The sequence below is a fragment of the Rhamphochromis sp. 'chilingali' genome, assembly GCF_963969265.1.
Source record: "Rhamphochromis sp. 'chilingali' genome assembly, chromosome: 15".
Lineage (NCBI taxonomy): Eukaryota > Metazoa > Chordata > Actinopteri > Cichliformes > Cichlidae > Rhamphochromis > Rhamphochromis sp. 'chilingali'.
The window spans coordinates 28,247,407-28,260,502 of NC_137942.1; the positions used below are offsets into that span (position 1 = coordinate 28,247,407).

Here is a 13,096-nt window from a genome sequence, read left to right on the forward strand (position 1 = left end):
CTTTTGTCAGAAATCCTTTATGTTTAGACATGTCTGCAGTTATCTGAAGTAAAGCAACTTGCTCAGGATATTTTGTATGCTTGTGTTTGTACCTAAGTGTTCTTAAATGTGTAGTGACCAAAAATTTCTTAAACTGAGAAAAAAAAAGACAGAATAAGCAGGCCACATTAGACTTTAGAGGCTGTGGCCTGGAGGAGGGGTAAGTAATGTGATAAACTGTGAAGGGGGAGGGACACAGAGCGCAGTCCACAACCATCTGGAAACAGGGAGAGAGGAAGGGAGAAACAGAGAGGAAGTGAAAGAGTAGGACAGACATAGACGAAGGTCTGTTAGAAAAAAAGGAACAAAAGAGCGGTATAAAGAACTTTAATATGAAAATTTTAAAGTCCTACAGAGGAGCATGAAAAATGAACATTAACATGGTCTAGAGAAGAGAAGAGAAGATCCAGAAAACAAACTGAAAAGGCTGTTTGCTCTAGGAAAGACATCTGAAAAGGAAAACCAAGTAAAGATCCAAGTCAGGAGCTGAAGGAGCCTGGAACAGGAGCGTCACAAAGACCAGAGACTTTGAAGATTTGAACCACATGCTAAGGTAAAGTATGTACAGAAATGCTACACTATCAGAAGTATTAGTTAGATACAGTATGTCCCTCCCTATATTTTAAAACTCTATTTTGGTGTTTGCTTCCCCCTCTTACCTTCAAGATTTTCACTTATTTAAAGACATAAAGGGATAAAGATGGCTGTGTTGAGGATAGGAGTGAAGAGCTCGAGGATAAATGAGAAAATTGAACTGTATTTTTGGATCTTGATAATGTTTAAAATATGTTTAAAATAAATGTGCCAAACATTTTGCTTTCATGAAGCTATTCTGCTTTTGGACACAGCTGGTAACTCTTAAACTCTAAAAAAAAAAAAAAAAACAGAGAGACGGGATATGTTTCTGTGTTCTACCAATAGAAAATTGGTAGAAACCACTTTTTCTATCAGATGGATATACTTCTTTGCAACATTTTTGCTGAAAATAGGCCAGGGTGGGACTAGCCTGACAAGAAAAATTACATAATGTGTCAAGTGCCTTATATGAAGGTATTACTTTTATTAATATGCATAAGTTTTGGCAGACTAAACAAATTGTACTGAATGAAAATCTCATTATCTGAGATAATAATTTCTCTGTATTTTTTATTTAAATCTTATGATTAAGTTTGAGGGCTTCATCTTCCATCACACGTTTTTATGTCTGTTCTGTGAACTTGCAAAAATAAATTATGTGCAGATTTCCCCAAATCTCCTACACACAAATTAATGATCCGTTGATCAGACTGTTGTGACCCGGGAAAATCAGGTGCTAAAACAAAGGTAAGAAATGCAGTCAGGAATGTAAGATACTGTTATAAATATTTGACCCATATTTTGCAAATTTGTGTTGCAAGATTTAATATATCATTATTAATAATGATAATGCAGTGGGTGTGGATCAGTGGTGACAAATTAATTAAAATCAGAAATCACAATAAATCAGCAATAAAAGAAGACCTACTAATTTTCAGTTTGCACACACAAGTAAACATGCAACACTCAAGGGACAAAGAAATAGTCTTGAGTCATTGCTTATGTCATATTAGCTACTTATTAACAAAAAATCTTATATTACTTCATATAAATTTCTTTGACAGTTTGAATTCCTAAGTACCATAGCTACATTTGAGGCATCCTGGATATTTTTTTCAGATAACTTTGGGTTAGTCTGTTTTCCAGCTCATTCCCCACACTAATCACTGAAACATGGCTTCCTCGGAATTTTGTGTTGTTATAAAATAAAAACCAAATCTGGGCCTTGGGCTCTGTGACTCACAAAGGCATGTAAAATAACTTGAGTATTGTAACTGGGTCTAGTGAGTAGGGGAGGGAACTTCCTTCCTGTCGGAAACTTCCTGTGTGGAGTCAGTAGTCCATGGCACAATCTAAGTGTTTATAAATGAAGACTTTCCCACTAAAGTTGGTTCAAGCAAGTCAAATTCAAGAACCTTTCAAGTATTGTTAAAAAGTGTTCCAATGCTCTGGTATGCTCGATACCAGCCAGAAACGCAAGTCCCCTCTGAGGTTCCGTCAGAAAAAGCATCCAGTGGTAAACCCTGCCAAATCAAAACTACCTGCTACGGTGAGCCATTATGGCATAAGTAGAAGTTAGGGGAGGGGAGCAAATAAGATAAGATAAAGAGCGCGTGATGCTGTGAAATTGCGAGGTTTGAGATTTACAAAACTGCTGCGCCGGCTGCCAGATTATACTCTAAACTAGTGAAATTATGACTTTAATTTAAACAAACATCTGTCAGCAAATTTAAATCAAACATACAACCACTAACGATATCACCACGCAGAATGGAGGAACTCGAAGGTTCCTCCACGGATATTTTGAGCAGCACGTCACGGAGAAATCCCCCGGACCAACATAAATATAACAGATACAGAGGACCTACTCACAACCAACATTCAGATACGCGAGTCCACAAACAAAAGCTATTAACTCTAAACGCAGACAATAAATCCCTAAAACACATTCACGACATGTAAACAAGACGTATGCGAGACATTGATTTTCTCTGGAATCCCGGCCGAAACGTGGATTAGAAACTTCATGCAGTCTCGTCTCAGAGCCTGATCTTATCATTGCTAAGTTTGAACATTTCCAGTTTAAAGAACTTGTTAAAAGCAAACGGTGTGAATTAAAAGGAATGTCTTATGGTATGAACGGCTAGTTTCCTAGGGAAATCAACAACGGACGTAAAGCAATTTTGCCCATTCTAAAACGACACAGACAGAAGGGCAAACACGCCTCTCTTGTCATGGATAACTGTTACATCGACGGACAGTTGTTACAGGTTCCCACTACCACCCCTGTGCCTTGTCTGAATGGATAAGTAGACAAAATGATCAAAACCATATAGCAAAATTATAATCCTTAGATAAGAGGATGGATGGAAAGTTATTAATCTCCGGGTCTCTTCTGCAGAGTGTCCTTTGTCCTGTCTTCCTCCCCTCACCTGTTCCCACTATTGCCAAAGTACTTGCTCATAGGGGGCCATCTGATACTCTCTGTTCTCTGTATTACTGTAGAGGCCTTGGCTTACAATACAAAGACCCTTCAAGCAACTGTTGTGATTTGGAAAAATAAAATTGAAGTGAGTCATTAAAAAGACAGATATTTAAAGATATTTTATATATAGAGAGAGATTTTTTGGCAAATGTGAGACAAGCCTTTTTTGGTCCTTTACCATCAGTAGTTTTTGCCATAGGAACTCTCTCGTGGAGGCCACATTTTGCCCAGCTGTTAACCGAGTCCTAAACACTGATCTTAAATGAGGCAGGTTCTTTAGATGTTGTGATGGGATCTTCGAGTACTTTTTGGTGGGCCGGAGTAGGGCTCATAATTTATTAAGCAAATTTTTCTACCTGGGTATGTTGACAGTGTAGTGAAAAAGAAACAGATTTTTAAATACACATTCACAATCTTTCACTCTTCAACTCTTTTTACTTCAGCTTTTTCCCCCAATAATGCATTAGATTTTTGTTTCTTTTTGGGAGACGGATGAGTGCAAGTGGTCTGAGCAGAACTCTATGATAGAAAGTTAGCAGAGGTGGAACAGGCTTTCACAAAATATTTTGCTTTTTAAGGATAGTATTCTGAATGGCTTCAGCACTGTTGGTTAGACATAGAAAGTGTGCCAAACTTAACTTACTCTTTTGACACAGATCCCTCAACATTTTATAAGACACCCAAAGCACAGCACAACAAACCATGAAAGATTATTAATTTATATTTAACTGTGTTTTTCAGAACAAAACAATGTACTGGATATTTCACAAAGGCTAAAAAAAACAAATAACTAAAATTGATCGGACAAATATTGTTAAAAGATCTCTCTTTGTCCTATTTCCCTCTCTCTTTTCCAGGATGCCAGTGTCACAGGGCTGTTTATGTGTTGTCAAGTATTTGATGTTTGTCTTTAATCTCATCTTCTGGGTTAGTATTTGCAGAATTTTTATTTGATTTCTAAGTTGGCTTTGTGTTTAATTTAAGATTTCTTTGTGGTCTCTACCAATTTAGTGTTGTATGCTGCATTCATTCACTCACACTGTGTTCCACTCTGTACTAAATTTTGGCTGTGTTAACATTACATTTTCTGAGAAGCTAGGAGGATGTGGCCTGTTTGGAGTTGGAGTCTGGCTGTCCTTCACGCAGTCAGAGTTTTCCTCTCTTCCACTTTCATTTCCGTCTCTCTCAGCTGCCAATCTGCTGCTAGTTGCTGGTGGTATTACTATGATAACAGGCTTTCTGGGTTGTCTTGGAGCGCTTAAGGAGCAGCGTTGTCTATTGTTTACGGTAAGACTTCATCCACATGTAATAAAGGTACCTTATGTTGAGAAATTCTAATCTTAGTGTGAAAACATATTAGTGGGGTAAGCCACCCTTGAATGAATCGCTTCACCCTCCAACTGCTCTTATTGTCTCTGCAGTTCTTTTTGATCCTGTTACTCCTGGTCCTGACAGAAGTGACTCTCGTTTTAGTTATCCACATTTTTCATGACCAGGTAAGCTCACTCTCTACAAGGTTCAAATTTTCATTAATTTTTCTTTATTTTCATTTTGAGGTGCTCCAGAACAATAAAAAAAAAAAAGTGTCAGTTGTGCAAGGCCATGAACAGGTTTAGTTGGACAGATGAGGATCATAGAGACAGGGTGAGATGGGGGCAAATGTTCTGTTTTGGAGACCACTAAAAGGAGCAGTTGAAAGAAGAAAAAGAAGCAGAGTTGCTGCAGTGCAATGTACACAGTAAGGAATGTGAAAATATGTAACGATCCCATAGTTAAATTTGAGAAGACTCATTAGAAAAGGCTAAATTAGGAAGAAAAAGAAGAAGAAAAATGAACAATTGGGAATTAGCACTTCTAAGAATCAAACCAGCATATTTTAGTTTAAAAAAAAAATCTTTTAAAAAAGGGATATTTCTCTAAAAGTTAAATATCTTAGAAAATAATATATTCTAAACATCATAAAGCATTATATATATATATATATATATATATATATATATATATATATATATATATATATATATATATATATATATATATATATATATATATATATGTCAGAAGTATTTTATTGTATATATATATATATATATATATATATATATATATATATATATATACAATAAAATACTTCTGACAGTCTGACAGCTGCTGAAAGGAATCTCTGCCACTGAAGGAGCTGATCAGTGCTGTTAGAGTCTCCTGCATGGGGTGGAAGATGTTGTCCAACAGGGATGACAGCTTAGCCACCATTCTCCTGTCACTCACCACCTCCACTGGGTCCAGGGATCATCCTAGACCACAGCTGGCCCTCCGGATCAGCCTGATCAGTCGCTTCCTATCCCCAGCAGAGATGCTGGTGCCCCAGCAGACCACATCGTAAAAAAATGTCTGAGGCCACCACAGAGTCACAGAAGGTCTTCAGGAGTGGGCCCTTCACTCCAAAAGACCTGAGCCTCCTCAGCAGGTACAGCCTGCTCTTCCCTTTCCTGTAGAGAGCATCTGAATTGTGAATCCAGTCCAGTTTATTGTTCAGATGAAAACTAAGGTACCCGTAGCTGTCCACAGCCTCAATGTCCATACCTTGGATGTTCAGTGGTTGCAGTGGAGAATGTTTGTGCCTGCAGAAGTCTACCACCAGCTCCTTCGTTTTTCTAGTGTTGATCTGCTGGCACCAGTCCACAAAGCCTTGGGTCAGTTCTCTGTACTCCCTGTCGTCCCCATCAGTGATGAGGCCAACTATTGCAGAGTCCTTAGAGAACTTCTGCAGGAAGCACTGGGTGAAGTTGTGGGAGAAGTGTAGATGGTGAAGAGGAATGGAGCCATAACCGTTCCCTGTGGGGCCCCTGCTCTGCAGAAGACCCTGTCCGACACACAGTCCTGAGTTCTGGTCCGTGTGGTCCGTTGGTGAGGTAGTCCAGTATCTATGTTGTGAGGTGATGGTCCACTCCTGAGTTCTCCAGCTTGTCCTTCAGGACTGTGGGAATAATGGTGTTAAAGGCACTGGAGAAATCAAAGAACATGATTCTCACAGTGCTCCCAGCGGTCTCCAGGTGAGAGAGGGAACAATGTAGGAGGTGAATGATGGCATCATCCACTCCAGCTCTTGCTGGTAGGCAAACTTAAGTGAGTCCAGTGATGAGTTCACCAGGGGCTGAAGCTGAGCCAGGACCAGCCGCTCCAGGGTCTTCATCAGGTGGGATGTCAGAGCCACCGGCCTTTAGCTGTTGAGGTCCTTTGGACGTGGAGTCTTTGGCACTGGTACCACACAATTGGTTTTCCAGAGCTGTGGAACTCTCCCCAGCCTCAGGCTCAGGTTGAAGATGCGCTCCATCACCTCAGACAGTTGATCTGCGCAGGACCTGACAACCTGATGCCATCTGGACCCACTTCCTTCCTGGCTTTAATCCTCCTCATTTGCCTTCTAACCCGGGTGGTTGAGTGAGAGACATGCTGGAGATGTGTGCTGGATGTGTACTGGATGCTGTGGTTGGGGGTGGGGAGTAGTGACCAGGGTGTGTGGGGGAGGTGTGAAGTGTCTGGGGTGTCAAAGGTGGAACAGCATCAGTGGGGGGTGGGTGAGTCTGCAGCCGATGTTGAAGACTGCATCCTGGATGAATAGAATAGAATTCAACTCATGTCACAAGTACAAGGCAACGAAATGCAGTTTGCATCCATCCAGAAAGTGCATTGGAAATAATATAGATATATTACAAAATATGGATCTATTAAAGGTATGTTACAATGTACATGGTATGAAGGTATGTTATGAATATGCTATAACTATAAGTATGCACAGGCTGTAGTGAGTGTACAAGCTATGTACAGGTTATGAACAGGATATAAATATGGTTAAAAATATGAAAACTATACAGAAATATGAAATTATACAGATTGTAGATATACAATTGTGAGTATTAATAAACAGTTATAAACAGTTGTAAAACTATAATTATTGTATTGTACAGAATGATTGTCTATACAACATTTACAGTAGTGTAGTTTAGATCAGTGAGATATGTGGATAATTTCTACAGTAGTTATATAAAGTGCTAGTGGTTGTAATTGGTGGTTCAGTCCATGTTATTGTGTGTATGAGGGTACAGTTGGTAATCAAACCTGTTAAAGAAATAATTCAGTTCATTTGCCCACCTCGCATCCCCCATGGGCAGAAGGTGTTAATCTTTGTGCCCCAAGATGATTCCAAGGCATCTCCAGACTTCTTTAACATCATTCTGCTGAAGCTGAACTGATCAGTCCTTTCAGCTCCTCCCTGTCTCCAAATTTGAAAGCCCTCCTCTTCTGCTTGAGGACAGCTTTTATTTCTTGGGTAATCCATGGTTTGTTGTTGGAGAAGCAACACGAGGTCCTAGATAAGTTAATGTAGGCTGTAACGAAGGTCACAAGTCTGTCACTGTCCTTCCCGTGGTCGTCACAAAGCATCTCCCACACAGTAGAGTCAAAACAGTCTTTTAGAGCCTCCTCGCTCAGTGTAAATTTGTTGTCACCTCAAAAAAACTCAACATGCAACCACTGATGTCTAAATCACTAGCAACAAAAGCGAGTACACCCCTAATTGAAAATGTCCAAACTGTGCCCAAAGTGTCAATATTTTGTGTGGCCACCATTATTTTCCAACACTGCCTTAACCCTGTTGGCCATGGAGTTCACTAGAGCTTCACAAGGTGCCACTGGAAACTTCTTCCACTCCTCCATGATGAAATCATGGAGCTGGTGGATGTTAGAGACTTTGCACTCCTCCACCTTCTATTTGAGGATGCGCCACAGTTGCTCAATAGGGTTTAAGTCTGAAGACATGCTTGCACCTGAGACCTCGTAACGCTAATGAGTCACATGACACCAGGAAGAGAAAATGGCTAATTGGGCACAATTTGGACATTTTCACCTCGGGGTGTACTCACTTTTGTTGCCATCGCCAAGTAGGCAATAATGGCTGTGTGTTGAGTTATTTAGAGGGGACCGCAAACTTACACTGTTATACAATCTGTAAACTGACTACTTTACATTATATCAAAGTAAGGGGTGTACACACTTTTGTGAGATACTTAGCCCTGCGACAGCTGGAATGGGCTCCATATCTATCTATCTATCTATCTATCTATCTATCTATCTATCTATCTATCTATCTATCTATCTATCTATCTATCTATCTATCTATCTATCTATCTATCTATCTATCTGGATGGATGGATGGATGGATGGATGGATGGATGGATGGATGGACGCGCCAGTCTGTCTATATTATATATTATATATATACAATTGATTTTTTTATGATTAATTGTATATCCTTGTTTCGTTCACTGTCTTTTTGTCAGCTGGATTCAAAAGCACAAAAAGATTTAAAGGAAGATATGAAGATGTATGAATCAGATCCTGGCCTTAAGAATTCCTGGGACAATGTCCAGAAAATGGTGAGCATTTTTACTGAACAGCACATGAAAATACAATAATCCTCTTTTCAACAGAATAACGGATATACTGTGTAGCCTGGGAAATTAGTTGCCACATGGGACACAATAACAGGGGTTCTTGCAGCATTTTAATGGCATACAGATAATAAACAAAAAGGAAAAATCACAAAACATCCAATAAAAAAATATGCACTGAAAATACAACAGTGGCTCTGTCTACAGACAAAAACAAACGAAGGAACAAATTAATACCAAGCCAAAACCACCAAATGATTGCAAAATGACCGTAGGCACTTACACTACAGTTTCACTAGCTTCATGTCTGGACACACTGGAGATTGCAGACTCTGCATCTTGCTACACATATAAGTTCATGGAGGTTTCTAGTCCGTGCGGAAGGTACTGATCACCAACAACAGCTACAAACACATGCACAGTCTTGTTAAATATTGCCTTAAAATTTTTAAAGTATTGACACAATAAAGTCTCAACACATTACAGTCATATTTGCCAAGGACTGCATGAAGCAATTTCGCACCACAGTCTGCGATACATCTCCAGCTTGGTGCAGTCCAAACGCAACCCCAATTCAAAATAAACCTGACAAAACCATAGACCAAGATGCAGTTGGCAAAATCTAGAAGTAACTACTGTTCTTGGTGATGGTGCCACCTTGTCAGTTTAATGAACTTTACAGCCACAAATTATGAACATTAAAAAAACACAGATTCAAAATAAGTGATGAGAGTACATGACAAGAGTATAGGCACCCTAATAACCCAAGAGAAAACTGTCAAGTCAAAAGGATCTACATGAGTTTACACGTGCAAATGTTAAACGTAGATTAAATATTTGGTATTACTGTCCTCTTTGCATCCTGTCATCTGCTCTTCCAGTTCAAGTGCTGTGGCGTAACCAACAAAACAGACTGGTATAACGTGCTGCAGGGAAAGCTACCCTTATCATGTTGCTCAGTTGGGACACAGACGTGTGTTGAAGGATGGACTGAGGTTTGTTGCTTTTTAATTTTTATTTTTTGGGGGGATAAACCTCTCAAATGAAACAGAATTTTCCTACAGATCAATGAATGTATGTGTCACACATACTGCTTGGGCAACTGCATACTAAAGTCTTTGCATTTTTCAGAGCAGAATTTGCTAACAAATCTTAGTTTGGTAACTACAAGATTTATGTTTCAGGAATTGTGTAGACTTCAACTCTGAGTCAGTTACCAGGGTAACAGACTCTGTGAACTAAACCTGAGGCTATGAAGCAAGATTTTGGCTTATCTGGGTAACTTTAGGGTTGGCCCATGGTTTTCTGTGGTCAACTACAAAGTTGGTTCACTTCTTACCAGGGTAGATCACTATAATGCGGTAGATCTAACCAGCTCTGCTCCAGCTTAGGTTCCAGATTCAAGATCAAAAGATATGAAATCACCCTAAGCAATTCTCCAGAAAAAAGCATCACAATTGCTGGAAGATCCCTTGGACCTCTGCAGGAAGAATAGCAGGTTCTTCAAAGTTTTCAAGTAATTGAAAACTCAACTGGCTTCTCTAAAAATGTAAAAGAACCCACCCACCACTTTAATGACACTCTAGATCTTGTTTTAACATACGGCATAGAAACTGTTTACATTTAAGAATATAATCCACCCACTGTTATCATCTTCAATGGCCTGTACCAACACAGAGCATGAGCCTGGTTCTGTTGGAGGTTTCTTCCTGTTATAATGGAGTTTTTCCTTCCCACTGTCGCCAAATTGATTGCTGGGTTTTTCCTCTGTATGTATCATTGTAGGGTCTACCTTACAATAGCCAGGGTCTACCTGGAGCTGAACAGAATTTGTGCCTGATCTTGCCTTAATTAAAAACGGATCACGGTTTGGATTTGACTTGCGGTTCAAATGGCAGCATAGGTTCTGATCCATAACAGAGCCTGTGATATCTTCTGGTTGATCTGGTCAAATAACTGAGACTATTTAGGTGATTTTTAAGTGGACAATATGTTTCTGAATTCAGCCACCATTCTTTCCAACATGTTGTTTGATATTTAATGACCGAATTCTAATCTGTGGACAAATTTGCATCTAACATAGTGTCTTTTACCCTGATAACTGACTCAGAGTTGACGTTAACTCTCTGGAGCAGAAAACAGGAGTTTCACACATCTCAGGGTTTAGGAACTCAGAGCTGCTAGCTAAACCTGCATACTGGAATATAGCCCTGGCATTCTTCTTCGCTTTTCTTTCTATCTATAACTACTCTGCCTCAACTGTTTCCCCATGTCGTTTGCAGCCATGCTACCAGAAAGCAAGAAAGTGGCTGATAAAAAACATCACCTCTGTCCTGGTGTTTGGAGTGTGTATTGGTGTTGTGCAGGTAGACAATATTAATGTTTTCTATATACTATACATACATACTGTCCATAAACAAAATGTACATTTAAACTTAGTAACTGTTTGCCTACCCTTTAGGCTCATAAAACTTGAAATAACGTATCTTTTGGTAATTATGTGTTGTAAGCTGTAGCTCAGTTATTTGTACATTTACAATGAAAGGTGGTATAGATTCCAAAATCTTAGATCATATATCAGCTATTAGGAATACTTGTGTTTAGTCTGAATTTCTTGATTCAGTTATTCATGCTGATTGCTTTTAACTGGTCGAAATCACTTGCATTCGCTTATACACTGTGGATGTGAACATGGGCAGCTGAGGACAGTGCAGACAAGTAGTTCTTGTTATACATCCTAGTCCACCTGGAGTCTGAGTGCATAGTTGGTGTATTTCTGTGTAGTTCCTGTCATATGTAGCGTTAATGACTTGTTAATTAATGACCTGTACGTCTCCTCTTGTTTTGTCAGATTTTGGCCCTGGTGTTCTCCATGCTCATGTATTGTCAAATTCTTTCGGTCGAGAAACACTTGGACTAACTGCAGAAAAGCTGTTCAACAGATGTCACGTGACGCCTATCAAACTCATGAACTGAATTTCTAAAATCCATAATCCAGCCTGGAACATTCCACTGATTAATTTTGGTTCAGATTTTCAGTCATTACATTATTACATGGCAATTACTGTTAACACCGATTTACTTAGTTCTTCCACACCGCGCTGTACAAAGACATGTTAACTGGGATATATTAATTAACCTAGTAATGACTATCATTTCCTTCATTGTAGATACAATTTGACAAATATTTATTTAGTATATACTATATTTTTAGCCTTTGGATGTCATTTATCTAAGATGTAAAAAAAAAGCACAGAGGAGCACTCTTAATGGACTTCTTATATAGCGCTTTTCTACTGTCTTGAAGTACTCAAAGCGCTCTATACAACACACCGCATTCACCCATACACACCAGCACCAACCTTTGTCAGTGCTTTAACTCATACTCCAATGGATGCATTGGAGACCAAGTGGAGGTTAGTATCTTAGATTAGTAAGCTTAGAGCACCTGGTATTCCCAGGCAGTCTCCCATCCAAGTATTAACCAAGCCCAACACTGCTTAGCTTCCAAGCCCAGATGAGATCGGGCGTGCTCAGGGTGGTATGGCTGTAAGCACGAACTGCTGCAAGGGGCTAAATACACAAACTGCTGGTTCAGTTTGTGTATTTAGTCCAGCACGGTAGTAGCAGAAAATATATTTGACACATGGACCCTGGAAAATAGATTTTTATTTGACGTTTAATTCTAAATTTCTAGCCTGTAAAATGTAGGCATACTGGATATACATCTGCTTCACTTATTTTACCGCAACAATTTTCAAATATCCTCATAGTCACTCAGAATGTAACTCTTGGTATTCCTTTATAGCCTATATATTCTAACTGATACAGGGCAAAATTTAAAGTACAGATGCAGGCAAGGGTAGTACTGGTAAAATTTATTAGATGTGAGGATCACTGATATCCACCCTGCTTAAAGGTCACAACATGCACAAGAATTTGAGTATGTTGAGACATTAGTCTCAACATACTCAACATGACTCCAATGTCTTAACATTAGAGTAAGTTCACCTAAAAATGAAAAACAGTAAAAATAAATAAATAAAAAATGTCCTATTTGACAAAAGTTTGAGTAACAAACTGAGTAAGCTTTGTGAGACTAGCAGAAAGTAAGATAAAGTACATGAAGACTTGATTCAGGTGATTCCCTGTAAGACGTGCAGCTCAGTTTCAACTCCATCCATCTGTTCCCTCTCGCTTGGTCGCTCCGTGTCTTTGGACTGTGGGAGGAAGCCGAAGTACCCGGAGAGAACAACCCACGCAAACAGGAGGAGAAGATGCAAACTCCACACAGAAAGGACTTCACATAAAACCAGTAATTTATCCTTTAGACATTATATCCCCTGTGTGGCATATATCAGTGTTTTGCTTGTAAATTGGTGTAATTAATTAACAAAAACAGTGAACTATTAAAACCTTAAGAGAACAGAGATGGATGTTTCATGTCAAAATAATGTAAAGTGCCTTTGCAAAAAAAAAAAAAAAAAAAAAAAAAAAAAAAATCAATAAAAACATAAAAGGTAAACTCACAATTACATACATACAG

General features: G+C 39.0%; 1 protein-coding gene across 1 annotated transcript; it reads left to right on the forward strand.

Moving 5' to 3' along the window:
* The first annotated feature begins 255 nt into the window (after positions 1-255).
* On the forward strand, positions 256-13,069 carry tspan4b (tetraspanin 4b). The gene is made up of 8 exons (XM_080906173.1): positions 256-592; positions 3,958-4,027; positions 4,196-4,387; positions 4,522-4,596; positions 8,440-8,535; positions 9,432-9,545; positions 10,833-10,916; positions 11,402-13,069. Exons 1-8 carry the CDS (start codon positions 585-587, stop codon positions 11,468-11,470), a joined length of 708 nt encoding a protein of 235 aa, XP_080762299.1. The 5' UTR covers positions 256-584; the 3' UTR covers positions 11,471-13,069.
* The last annotated feature ends 27 nt before the right edge of the window (positions 13,070-13,096 follow it).